This window comes from Trametes versicolor (genome assembly GCF_000271585.1).
Source record: "Trametes versicolor FP-101664 SS1 unplaced genomic scaffold TRAVEscaffold_5, whole genome shotgun sequence".
Taxonomy (NCBI): Eukaryota; Fungi; Basidiomycota; class Agaricomycetes; order Polyporales; family Polyporaceae; genus Trametes; species Trametes versicolor.
In genome coordinates, this window is record NW_007360325.1 from 358,917 (window position 1) to 371,261 (window position 12,345).

General features: G+C 62.2%; 3 protein-coding genes across 3 annotated transcripts; 2 read left to right on the forward strand and 1 right to left on the reverse strand.

The window, feature by feature from the left end:
- Positions 1 to 350: 350 nt before the first annotated feature.
- On the forward strand, positions 351 to 1,239 carry TRAVEDRAFT_28479 (uncharacterized protein). The gene is made up of 2 exons (XM_008039025.1): positions 351 to 814; positions 872 to 1,239. The coding sequence occupies exon 1, from the start codon at positions 466 to 468 to the stop codon at positions 790 to 792; it is 327 nt and encodes a 108-aa protein (XP_008037216.1). The 5' UTR covers positions 351 to 465; the 3' UTR covers positions 793 to 814; positions 872 to 1,239.
- A 2,115-nt stretch (positions 1,240 to 3,354) lies between these two features.
- On the forward strand, positions 3,355 to 6,202 carry TRAVEDRAFT_64353 (uncharacterized protein; the record flags this gene model as incomplete). Its single annotated transcript, XM_008039447.1, has 2 exons — positions 3,355 to 5,368; positions 5,424 to 6,202. One exon carries the CDS (start codon positions 3,355 to 3,357, stop codon positions 5,272 to 5,274), a length of 1,920 nt encoding a protein of 639 aa, XP_008037638.1. The 3' UTR covers positions 5,275 to 5,368; positions 5,424 to 6,202.
- A 636-nt stretch (positions 6,203 to 6,838) lies between these two features.
- Positions 6,839 to 9,814, reverse strand: TRAVEDRAFT_147049 (uncharacterized protein; the record flags this gene model as incomplete). Its single annotated transcript, XM_008039448.1, has 5 exons — positions 6,839 to 8,017; positions 8,124 to 8,438; positions 8,512 to 9,417; positions 9,473 to 9,543; positions 9,668 to 9,814. The coding sequence occupies 5 exons, from the start codon at positions 9,812 to 9,814 to the stop codon at positions 7,231 to 7,233; spliced, it is 2,226 nt and encodes a 741-aa protein (XP_008037639.1). The 3' UTR covers positions 6,839 to 7,230.
- Positions 9,815 to 12,345: the final 2,531 nt, after the last annotated feature.

Genomic DNA, 12,345 nt, shown 5'->3' on the forward strand with positions numbered 1-12,345 from the left:
GCAACCTCCGCCGCACGACGTCTGTATGCCCCGAGGGACCGAGGGGAAGTCGCAGCACCTCTCGTGACGTCGCTGGGCTCGGAGGAGTACCTCGGCGACTACGAGCCCTCCCCGACACCTGTCTCCCGACAAGCGCATGTCGTGCTGCCAGAGCGTCGTCTACCCCCCCTTTCCGTCGCGCCGACCCTGTCTACCGTGCCATCGGAGTCGCTGCTGACGCGCAGCAGCACGGGCTCATCGGACAAGACGAGCAGACGCAAGATCTCGTCCAGTTCGATCGTCACCGTCCGCGCCGAGCCCTCCACATTCGTCCCCATCATCAAGCCCTCCAACCCGACCACCGCCCTCACCACCCACACGGTCTCCGCCTCGCCAGAGACCAACCGAACGCCCTTCCCCATGTTGCGGAGTGACTCAAGCAGCTCGATGCGGAAGAACGGTGTCACGTTCTCCCGCCCCGCGACGATGTCCGTGTCGTCCGCGCTGAGCGGCCTTCAGCAGCAACATGAACGGGGTGCGAGAAGCCGCACCACATCAAACACCTCTTCCGTTGCTGACAACCAAACCGTAGTACTCGCGCCCCCTCTAGCCATCTCTTCCTCCACCTCCGGATCCGAGTCGGAGAGGGAGACGCGGTGGAAGACTCTGAGCTCGCGCCCCCGTGTCTCCCTCGACAGCAACCGCAGCGGGGACAGCCCGATCGATGGCCCCGACCGAAGCATGGCTACTGTATCGTTTTCCGCCGCCCGCAAAGAACGCCGCAGAACTATCACCGAGATATTCCAGAGATAGGCGTTTTCATGTCTTCTTTTGGGTACGTTCATCCGCTCGTTTTGCTATGGTGGAGCCTATCTGACCAACCGTCCAACAGACTGTAGATCAGACCGTACTGCCAGTGTGCCTTCGTCCCGCCCGCCGCGCCCCATTGGACCGGCTTTCCTCCCCTTTACTGCCCCCACACCACCGGACAGTCCGTAGTCTTTCTCTTCGCGTTCATTCTTGGCCCCACGCCCGGCTGCCGCACGCACGCCGAGGGGGCGCGTGTCCGTCGTCTCCGCCGCGCTCGCCCCTGTTCCTCTCTGTTCCGATATCTGTGTCTCTCTCACTCTCTTCCTCTCTCTCACCTCTGTATCCCTCCCGAAGACGCACGTATGTTTATGGGCTTCATGCACGATGACGAGTCGCCCCAAAGTACCCCTTGCTAATTAACTATAGCAATGTAATGGGATGATGTTCAAACGACCTAACACACACGCCCTTGTCGGCTTGCAGCGTTGCCGCCTTCTGACTTCCATCTGCTGTTCAAGAGGCTTATCCCCGGGCCGTGGGTACGGTCGACGCCGACGACGCCGCACGCATAGGTGAGTGATTAACTTCTCATTGGATCTTCAGGTACTGAGATTTACCCCCTGGGGCTAGCCAGGCCTGCCGGGCCTTTTGCTGTAGCCCCGATGTACGCAGAAGGCATTGCATTAACGACGCCTCAAACGTCAGTCCGAGCCTGCTTGCTCGACGAAGTCGCTCTGTTCGACTGGGCCATCAACGTACGCGAGAAAGCTCGTCGCCCGTTCAAACGTCAACGCCGCAATCAGGGAACGTCGCGCAAGCGTCCGGTCCCGCCGTCTCATGCTTTACGAGATCCGGAGAGTACGCCCGCGAGGCGAGTGAGAAGCCTTGCCAAATAACCTACTTCGACGCTTGCGCACCTGGTCAGACCTGGTCCCGCGAAGCACTCCGCCAGCCGCATCGGGCGAGCGTCCCGGTGAGGTACCGAGTGGATGCGCTCGCCCCCGAGATGCCCTGCGTCCACACCGCCCGACCGCGTCTGCTTGACGTGGTCACTACTCAACTTGTACGTCGTATCACAGAGGTCATGGAAGGCGGCGAGTCTGAATGGTTGAGGGTGTCCGATAGAGCCGCCCGCTCCACTCTTCTACCAAACGGCCAGCGTGCTGCGCCCCGCGCATTTTCGCATCTGAATGGCTTTTGACTCCCCGATGCCTGCCATGCGCTCTATCGTCGCGCCGATGTGTGCTTACGGAGCCTTTTGTGAAGTACCGGTTGCTGGCAACGGCCGACACGCTCGCACACTGCTCGCACGCACGGTCAGTTAGTGCATGGCCTCACGCTCGGGGGCTGTAGGAACCCGGGAACGGGCGCGTGAGTTCACAGGTGCGCAGTGTTCAGGAATCTATAGAAAATTCACCCTCCTGGTACTAGTTGAGGTGCGCGCGTATCGCCACATACGGGCGTAGTCGAACCAGGCCGTTCAGTAGACGGTATGCATCCGCGTTCTTGTATGAAGCGAGACAGCCCGGACGCACGCGTCCCGACATGTACACCTAATGGACGGCCTGTGTCCGACTTCAGGCATGCATCTCCGGCGCTGGCCGCCATGAACCTGGGTTGCAAATTAGCGATGGGGTTCCCAGCAGTACCCAGGGTGTCCGAATGGGAGCACGAGGGCCGCCCGGGGCGACCGCGAGGTCTTGCGCAGAAGGCGTAGAAACGTCGCGATGGCGCAACACGACACATCGCTACACATTGCCGCGCGCACGACGGCATCAGGGCTGCCAGATGCGCATCAGCGTACCTCAGCGTACGCGGTTAATGACCATGACGTCGTCGAAAGGCAGGCGCGCTGCCCCGCATCGACGCGCACGCATCCCACGCGCCCTGCTGCTTTCCCACTTTCATCCATCATTCCCAGCTGTTCGGTGTGCAAGCTTCGGACGCACCTTCTTGGCTCTCGCGCGCTCGCATTGAAGATTCAGAAGCTTGCGTTTGCCGGCCACGACGCTCGTCGATTTTGTATGGTCCGCGGGCAGTTCCGCACACCTGCCGACCGTCGGCCTCGAGCGTGTGCCAGCAGAACAACCTGGGCTGTATCGTACGCCCAGCTCGTAAGTACCCGGTGAAAGCAGCTGAAGGCCTGTGAAAGACGGTGCGGCAGTCAAAGTCAGGAACAAGGCGATCGCAACGGGCAGTATCTGAGCAGTATCTCGGATAGCGTGCTCGGGGAGGCGTGCTTAATCTGGGAGAACGGTGCAGCCCGTGTCGGGAGTGGAATAACGTCGGCTCGGCGCGTGGGTCACGCTCGCGTGGAGATGTACTGAAGATCACGACTCCAGCTGCGTCTGCGCTCGAAGCCCGGCCGAGGGACTGGACATATTTGCGCTCCTCCCAGCCGATCGCCCTTCGCGCCTGCTCTCCTCCCACCACACCCGCGCCCCTCGCGCCCCGTTCCCTCCGTCGCCAGCGCGCGCCGCGCGACCCCACACTCCTTTATACCCCACTATCCCTACTGGAGCAGCAGCCAGCGCCCCGCGCTAAGCGCACCCGACGCCTGCAAACATGCACGCTGCAGCCGCCCGCGCCACCATGCAGCACCGGCACAGGCGTGTCGGCGAGCTCGAAGAGCGCGCCTTAATAAACCTACCCTTCCCGATTCCCTCCATTCCCATCCTCGACCCCATATTAAAACCGCTCGCACCGATCCTCACGCCCCTCATCGATGGCACTCACCCGACGACGAGCACGACGTCTACGCAGCACACGACAAGCACGACCGCGACGCAGGTCGCCTCCCCCACCACCAGCCCCACAACACAAGCCTCCAGTCCCACGAGCACCTCTGCAAGCAGCGGTGGCAGCAACTCCTCAGGTAACAGCGGGAGTAACTCCTCAGGCAGCAGTGGAAGCGATACCTCGGGAAATAGCGGAAGCAGTCAGAGCAGCGGCAGCAACGACGGAAGCGGCACCAGCAACGACAGCGGCAGCTCAAATGGCAACAGCGGGGGCGGCTCTAGCGGCAACTCCGGCTCAGCCAGCTCTGGCACCGCCGTCGCCGGCGGAGCGTCGAACGCCTCAGGAGCAGCCTCGGGTGCGGCGGCAGGTGCATCCGGTACTGCACTTTCCATCCCTGGCGCGCTCGTGGCGAACCCTTCTTCTGCTGCACAAGGCTCGGACGCCGCGACCGGCTCTAGCGGGTCTGCCGCGACCACTGGGCCCATCGTGAACGCCAACGGCGCGTTCGTCTCTGGCACGACCATCATCGGGGGCACGACCTACATCGGTACCAATACGGCTACCGCGACGGGCTCTGATAGAGCAGGTGCGACAGCGGGCGCAAAGGCCGGATCGCCCACCGGGTCAGATTCAGGCTCTACCTCAAGCACCACCCAGTCTGATCCGTCAAACCCGTCTGCCACGGGGGACGCAGCTGTCCATCATGGATTGTCTACAGGCATCATTGTTGCCATCTGTGTCATTGTCGGTGTCCTCTTCCTCCTCTTCCTCGCTTTCTGCTGCAGACGGCGCGCCGTTGCGAAGCGTCTCCGCCGCCGCAAGACGTGGTTCAACGCTGGCGCGTATGGCGGCGCGGCTGCCACCGAGGAGTACAAGGACGGCGCAACAAGGTCCGCGCGGAGCAGCTTCGCGACGCACTTCGACCGTGGGGATGTGATCACGCCTGCCCCGCAGATCGACCTCTCGGTGCCCACGGACGAGATGTCGCAGGTGTGGCCGAGCAACATGAGCGGGTCCATCATGGTTCCCGCCGCCTCCCGCACGACCGAGTCACACCCCAGCCCGACCATCAGAGCAGCCCCGGACCGCACGAGCCTGAACTCGCTCTCGTCGGCGGGCAGCCGTCCGCCCTCACAAACGTCGCAGTACCTCGCCGCGCCAGATGCGGCCGCGACGCAGGGATCGCCGTTCGGCGTCGACTTCCCGTCCCCGTTCTCCGTCCGCCCCTTCTCGCCCTCCGAGACGTTCTCCTTCCCTCGCCCGCCACAGGACGACGCCCGCAGTCGCGCCTCCGGCATGATGACCGGCTCGGTCGTCAGCGGCTCGATCTCCAGCGCCGCCTTCTTCACCGCCGAGGACGCGCCTGAGCCCGAGCCTGCCGAGAACCCCTTCCTCGACTTCACCGAGGTGCGCCCGGCGTCTGCCGAGCACTCGTTCTCGGCGGAGAGCGTCGCGTCCTCGGTGCACTTCGCAGCGACGGAGACGATACGTCGGCCGTTCGTGCCAACGATGGACGACGAGATGGCGGTCGTGCCCGGGCAGGATGTGCGCATCCTCGCGCGCTTCGACGACGGCTGGGCACACGCGGAGCTGCTCGAGAACGGCACGCGCGGGCTCATCCCGATTGACACGCTCCGACCAGTCGAGGAGGCACTACCCGCGTTCCTTGCGAAGAAGCGGCTCAGCAGCTATGGCGCGCGGCGCGCGAGTGCGTTCAGCGGGGCGTCCGTCGGAAAGGCGATGTAGACATGCGGAGTGCCCATGCGCCCGCTCACGCTTACGCCCCCGTATGACCTCTCCCCATCATCACTGCCGACTGTCGAGCGTGTTGTTTGATTCGGTGAGTCGTTATGCTCTCAAAACCACGGGACCGCGATGCTGATCATGACGCTCAGCCGCACTGGACTGTCCCATACATGCTGTGCCGCGTGCCTTGCACATCTGTGTTTATCCGTCTGGTTGTACGTCTGTTGTCCTCCTGGGTGTTTGTGTGTTTGTTTGTTACACTACGCTATCCCTTCGTCTCCCTGGCCGTCGCGGATCCCCGACATCCCCCTCCCCTTCCCCCTTGTATGGCCTCGCCGGCCGATAGGCATCATCTATCCCCTCACACCCACCCACCACCGCGGCCTCGACTGTGGACCTAACCCGACTGCAGCACCACAGCGCTCTGTCTATACTTGCTCCTTCATACCCTTAAACCGTTCACACTACTGTACATGTTTTGCGTGCCTTTGCTCTTCCTGCTTTCTGTTTTCGCCGGCGCCCTCCCCGCTGCTGCGGACCGCACAGGGCGCACCACTGTCCATACTCATTCCCCTTCCTACTACTTCCTTGCTGTTCTACCCCTTCCAGCCACTTCCGTCTTCGCCGCTGCGTCGCCGCCCGCGTGCGCACCACCCGCACGCGATGGCTCGTGCAACCCATTACCGACCATCTTCCGCTTTCGTTCCGGTTCGCATAGAAAAGGCTCCTGGGAACTGGGTCCGCGACGTCGGACAATACGAGACGGGCTGTATATACCCCTGCGTTTATTTCGCTCGCGTGGCTGCAGTGGCCGCGGTCTTCCTGGGCCCTGGATGTCTGTCGATACGTACGCGTGGCGCCACCGTTGCCGTCGTGGTGGTGGCGTATTACTGTCCGTATCCGTCCGTATATACCGTACATATGTACCCCCCAATGTAGCATTGCTCCTGTTATTCATCCGAGACCGTGTTCACACCAGACTTCGCAAGAACTGCCCGGAATTCACAAGCATTGGCATTGAGAATCGAGATTGAAATTTGAGAAGTCGAATACTGATCGTACATGCGCCGTGCAGTACACACGCCCCCGTAACCACGTCCGTCGGCACACCCCGCATTCGCAACACATTCACTGGCAACTATTCGAAGTCAAGGCTCGGGGAAAAAGTGAGAGAGATGTCTGCCCCATATACTACTCCAATTCCGGCACGGTCCTCGCCACGGCAGGAGTCCCACGTGGGGCTCGTCAGATACCACTCGACGAAGCGTTGCTCTCGCCCCCGACCGGACGGGTCGAGCGGGAGCCGCGCGGGCGGACGCTTGCGCGCCCGCCCAGCACGACTCACCGCGGGCCTGGCCACCGACCCACAGGAAGAAGTGCACGCTTGACGCGGCAGCCTGTGGGGGTGACTGGCTGGGGGCTGTCGACAGCGCAGTGCTGAAGACCGACATATAAACATAGAAGAGAAAAAAAGTCACCGTCGAGGCGCACAGAGCACTTCATACTCAGCGCCCCGATCCTGATTGATGCTTGCAAGCTCCGGGCTGCTGGGCCTGGCTACAGGGGAAAAGGCGCACTTGCATATGCATTAGCGCGTATCGGTACAAGCCGCGCACGCGCGCAGGGAGCGCGCGCCGCGGTACACAACAGGCGGCGGCGGGGAATTAGGCGGTAGCTAGCGTAATGAGCCAAGAACACACAACAAACAGCGAAAGCAGAAAACGTAGCAGAGAGCACGGGTGGCGGGCGGCGTTCGGGATGTGGGGGAGGCGGGGAACCAGAGTTGTTGTGCGGCGAGCGGTATTCAATGGGCAGTACGGGTTTGTATGGGGACGGGTGTATGTGTAGGAGGACTGGAAGGCGAATGTTCGTGTTGCGGTCTTGCAACTAGACTTCGGATGGAACCAGGACGGGTGGGAGCAGGCGTGGAGCGATCGTAGGGACGCGGCCAGGGGGTCACCGCTCTCCGGGGTGGCCGTTGCGCCTGCCGTTTCCGTTCGCGTACGCATACTCCTGGCTGACACTCGCCTCGCTCAGCGGCGGAGACGACGCAATAGGAGGGGCGGGATATGCGTGCATGATGCTCGCGAAGGTCGCTGGGACAGGCGGTGGTGGCGTCCCCTGACGGTATCCGACAGGTTCCCCGCCGTTCGACATACCGCTGCCCGGGCCCGCAGGGACCCCGTGCGAGCCGTATGGTGAGCGATGACCGTGCGGCGACGCGACATGGCCAGGTGGAAGGTGGTGCTGGGGCGGGGAGAAGTGGTCGTCCCGGTCGCGCTCGCGGTGCATGATGGGCGAACGCGACGCGGTGCGCGAGTGCGTGGGGGAGTCAACGCGCATGGGCGTGCCCCCGGGCGGCGGGTTCGCGTAGTCGTCGTACCCGGCGTTGCTCGCGCGAGAGCCCCGGCGCGTGCGCGGCCCGTTCTCCGGAGGAGCGTTCGGGTACTCCTGGTGGAATGTGATGTTCTTCATGGGGGCATTGGTCTGCGGAGGCGGGGCGTTGCGCGCGCGGAGGGACGGGTCTTCGATGATCATCAGGTCCGCACCGCCGCGCGACCGGGAGCTGCTTGAACGGACAGAGACGGCGGGCACGGGGATCGGCTCGGGTTCGGGCTCACCCCGCTCGTTGAGGTACCCGCCGTGCCCGTTCTCGCCATTCAGGGCGCCGTTCCCAAGGGCAGGGTCATCGTGCTCGTCGGGGAGCGCAGGAATCACCGCTGCATGGCGCCCGCCAAGTGGCCTGTAAGAGAGGAAAGGCGTACCATAAGCGATCAGGTCTTACGCGTAGCCCGGAGGGCGAGAGCGTGTGGAAAGCGCTCTGTAGATAATACGCGGAAGACGCTTACCCTCCTTCTACGAAGTGTTGCCATACGTAGTCCTTGAGCTTGTCCGCGCCGGCTAGTTCCTGTATGAGATGCTTGATCGTGTTCTGGCCCAATCCGAAGAAGTCGGGCCCAGAGACGGAGTTCGAGTGCGCGCGGTTGCGGATGTGGTTGGCTGCGCGGACGATGACGGACCACGCCCCTGTCGCAGTGCCAGCGAAGATGGGCTTGTCTGTAAGGTCAGACGCGGTGATCTGGAACTTGGGGCCGTCCCCGCCGTCGAGGATCTTGCAGTGGTAAACCACCTCTTGGTTCGGATCGATCGTCGAGAAGTAACGCCTAGACCCCGACGTCAATGTTATTCATTCCGTCGCGATCCCGTGCACCTGGCGCACGCGTCCCAGACACGTACCTCGTCACTTCGTACCCAACCGGGAAAATGTACCGCTCCGTATGGAAGTGCTCGCGCATGCACACCGAGCCAAGGTTGATGACGGTCATGATGCCAACGTTAAGGGGTAGAATGGGCCTCCGGTGCTTGTCACGTGGGACCATGGGGATACTGAAGCTTTTGGTGATGACTGTATGCGCCTTCAGCCGCTTTGGTTTCGTTTGTCGCTGTGCTTCTGAGGGTCGGGTGGAGGAGGTCCGCATGGTGGTTTGCATATGTGCTTGGGAAGGCGGCGCGCCGTGTTGGTATGAGGGCGACATGGGTCCGTGATGCACGCCAGGCATGTAGTCATCCTGCGGTGACAAGACCGGCGATAGAGACTCGGAACGGTGACGAATGTGTTGAGACCCACCGGAGAGTTGAGCTCCAGGATGGGGCAGAGACGCAGATGACACTTCACCTCCGGGCGGTGCAGGCGGCTTGAGACGCAGTCGAGTTCCCGTGCTTGACACCAGGATCGGTGGCGACGCTGTGGGATTCCCATGAGGGCCGGATGGGGACTGCCCCGGGATGGGTGCTGGTGCGAATGTGAGAGGGGCGCCCATGTCTTTGCCCTTTTGCGGGCCCCGCGCTTTACGGCTCGAGCGTTTTGCTTCTCGGGCATCCTCTTCCTGCCGCTCTCGCTCTTGGAGCTCTTGTTGCCGTCGTGCTGCAGGCCCGATGTGACGCGAAAGGATGTGGGGGTCGATCTCAGGGTCCTCCCGTTCGAGCTCTTCTATCGCTTGGTGGAGGTTTGCGATGAACACTTTCTGAGTTCTGTCGTTCATGAGGCTGCGAGGGAATGCTGAGAAAGGGAGCGCTGCGGCTTGTGAGCCAGGGTTGGCGTGGGGGTTGACCTCCAGCTCTGTGATGCGGTCGAGAAGTAGACTGGCGAGAACATGAGGAATTTGAGGCGTAGGGTCGGGATGGATGTGCGACATACGCTCGTTCTGCTCGCCATTTGACATTCCGTTCACCTGAGCTTCGTAGTTGTATTGCAGTCTCCTTGTGTTTCTGCGAGAGGTTGCCATGTCATACGAAGCGCGTAGAATTGATCGGCGGCCATAGTCAGCGCAAAGACAGCGAAGAGCAAACCGAAGCAGAGGGCAAAACGCGAAAAAGAGGGACGATTGCTCACCTCCTCAAGCTCAAAGTATTTCCGCTTCAATCTCCTATATTTCTCGGCGAAGTCGGCGTCCTTCGCCTTTTGCTGGGAGCCCGACTGCGCAACCTGAGCAGGGACGGGGGGCGGACCCATGACGGTGTCGTGCTGGGGAGGGCCCATGGGAGTCCGCACGGAATGGCTCATGAAGGAGCGGCGGGAGGAGGGCGGGGGGGAGTGATGGGAGGCAGGGGAGAGAAGCTGAGACTGGGGTCTTGGACTATATAGGTGGTGGCCAGGGGAAGCGGCCAGCTGTTTGGTCCGATCCCACATTTCGTCTCGACGCACCGCGTTCCACTTCAGGATCACGCCGTTCGGACGCACTCGGACGTTCTGCACACACGCATTGCTCTCGGCTGCTACTAATACATGGTGGGTACACAAACGGGGATTCCGCCCGCGCGCTGAGCGCCAGGGACAAGGACGATGGGGAGGCGATACGGGGCGTTGAATGGCGGAAATGGAGACGGGACAGCGGCCGTTCTGGGCGGCGTGGCGTTGATTGACTTGTTTGGGCACTCCAGACGCCCAAACCTTCTTCCCACTCATCCAGGACCCCGGAACCCCTCTGCGCCTCCTCTTAGCCTAAGCCACGCCTGCCGACAAGGTTGAATCATACACGCAGCGCGTGCTCCCCGTCCCCGGCATCTCCGTCCGGCCTATCGTCGAGCGCAGACGCTGCATCTCACCGTCTCCCTCCGCCCTTCCTTCCGCACGATCCACCATCTGTCAACCACTCCTGCCGCCGGCGTTGCTACTCCTCCCGAACCGTGCCTGTGCGACATCGCGCGCAGCCGGCCCAAGATGGGCATCCCTCGTGAGCACGAACACGTCCCCCGCACTCCAATCTCGTCATGCGCCGCGCGTGGCGCGCACCGCCCAGCCGTGCTTTCCGCCACCAGATCCACCAACGACCGCACGGGGCCCTGGCACACGCGGCCGAGAGCGCAGCCCACGACTGGCTGAGCGGTTTGACTCTACTCAACGCCGGCCATCGATCCCGCCCTGTCCGCTTTCGGCGATGCACTTGCCATATATGGCTACCTTCGTCCTTCGTCCTGACCTCGTGCCTGGCGGCTCCCGCAGTCCTCAATATCACGCCCCTCGCCAGCAAGGGCGCAGCAACCGGTCCCCGACGCTCGAAAACACTCCGAGCTCTCCCAACATCCTCGTTGTGGTCGGCAGTGTGCCCCATCCTTCGACGACGCCTCGTGGCTTGCTTCGTCACGTAAAAACCATTAGAGAAGCCGTTGTGGCTGAGAAACGTCCACGCGACCTCGGAGGTCTGGAGAGTTCCGTATGTGAGTGGCTGATGAAGGTTCTCACCCCAAACGAAATATACCTAACGCGGTAAATGTTCGCCTCCAGATCCGCTCCTCCAGCGTAATGAATGACATCCGCACAAGAATCGAGAACCTCCTCTCCGCCACTCATTGCAGAGACATGAAGCAGCGTCGGACGCAAATTGTCTTCCTGTGCGCTCCGGCAAATACACTTCGCATACCAGTGCATGCACACACTTACAGTTGCGCCATCTCCGGATCCGGGAGCAAAACATCGTGCCGAGCGTTCGCAGTTCCAGCATGGTCCATCACCAACATGCGTTCGCCCACGCCTCCCGCCGCGACACTCAAAGCTCGCCACGCCCCTCTCTAATCTATGGGCGCGGGCGCACGAGCCTGCACACCCGGCGCTGGCCGCCCCTGGCCCCTTCCTCCCCCCTGGGACCGCCCCTGCTGCTGTCTATCGGGCGTGCAGTGCTTCCCACCGCCGTTCCTTCCATCCAGTCGTGGCCAACGCTAATGCCAACCGTCTGCGACGTCCGATCCGCTGAGGCGTCGCCGGCGCCCCATCTCCACCCTCGAAGGGAGGGGCAGGATCAGCGCACGCATCCTCCGAGCATACTCGGACGCCCCCCAGTGACGCCACGCATGCTCTGGGCCAGGTGAGCACCGGGAGTACTGGAAGGGTGCGGAATAGGGCGTAGAGTTGCTGATCTGCAGAGCCCTCCTGAGCGGCGATGTCGTCAGCCTTCGGTGACAGGCCCGCACTTGGCGGCAGACGAGGCCTTCTCTTCTTCCCACCTTGATACGCACGACGATTGTGGCAACGCCTCTGCACCCGAGAACGCTGCGGTATGTCTGTCTTCACGTCTCCACGCCTTCTTCATTGCATTCCTTACCACTTTGAACTAGACTATAGGACGATATTGAGCGCTGGGTACGTCGGACGCATGCAACGCATGCGATCAGGCCACCTCACGGTGATATCAGAGCGATGTGCTGGAAACGCTGCCATCGAAGGAGCGCTGCACGGGGCGACGAGCGTGGAGACAGAACGCGCGCAAAATTAGCACCGCGGCTGCTTCCCTGGGCACCCAGAACTGCGCGCGTGGGAAGCGAAGCCGGGCGCGGCTGCAAAGAAGTGCGCCGAGGATGACTGCGCAGGGGCGGACGATCTATGTGCTTTTCGCATTCCAGCGCGCCCGAGTCATGGGTTTCTACTGGTTGCAGTCTTTGTGTGTAAGTGCAAGGTGGTGGATGGTGTTGCGTACTGAGAGGCTTGCTGAGGTATCGGCGGGAAGCCTTCGCGATCTAGCTCGAGCTCTAGTCTACGTGAGCGGAGATAGATAGAACCAGAACGCATCACCATCG

Coding starts and splice junctions, on each gene's coding strand:
- TRAVEDRAFT_28479 (XM_008039025.1), top strand. CDS start 466: ATGTCCGTGTCGTCCGCGCTGAGCGGCCTTCAGCAGCAACATGAACGG.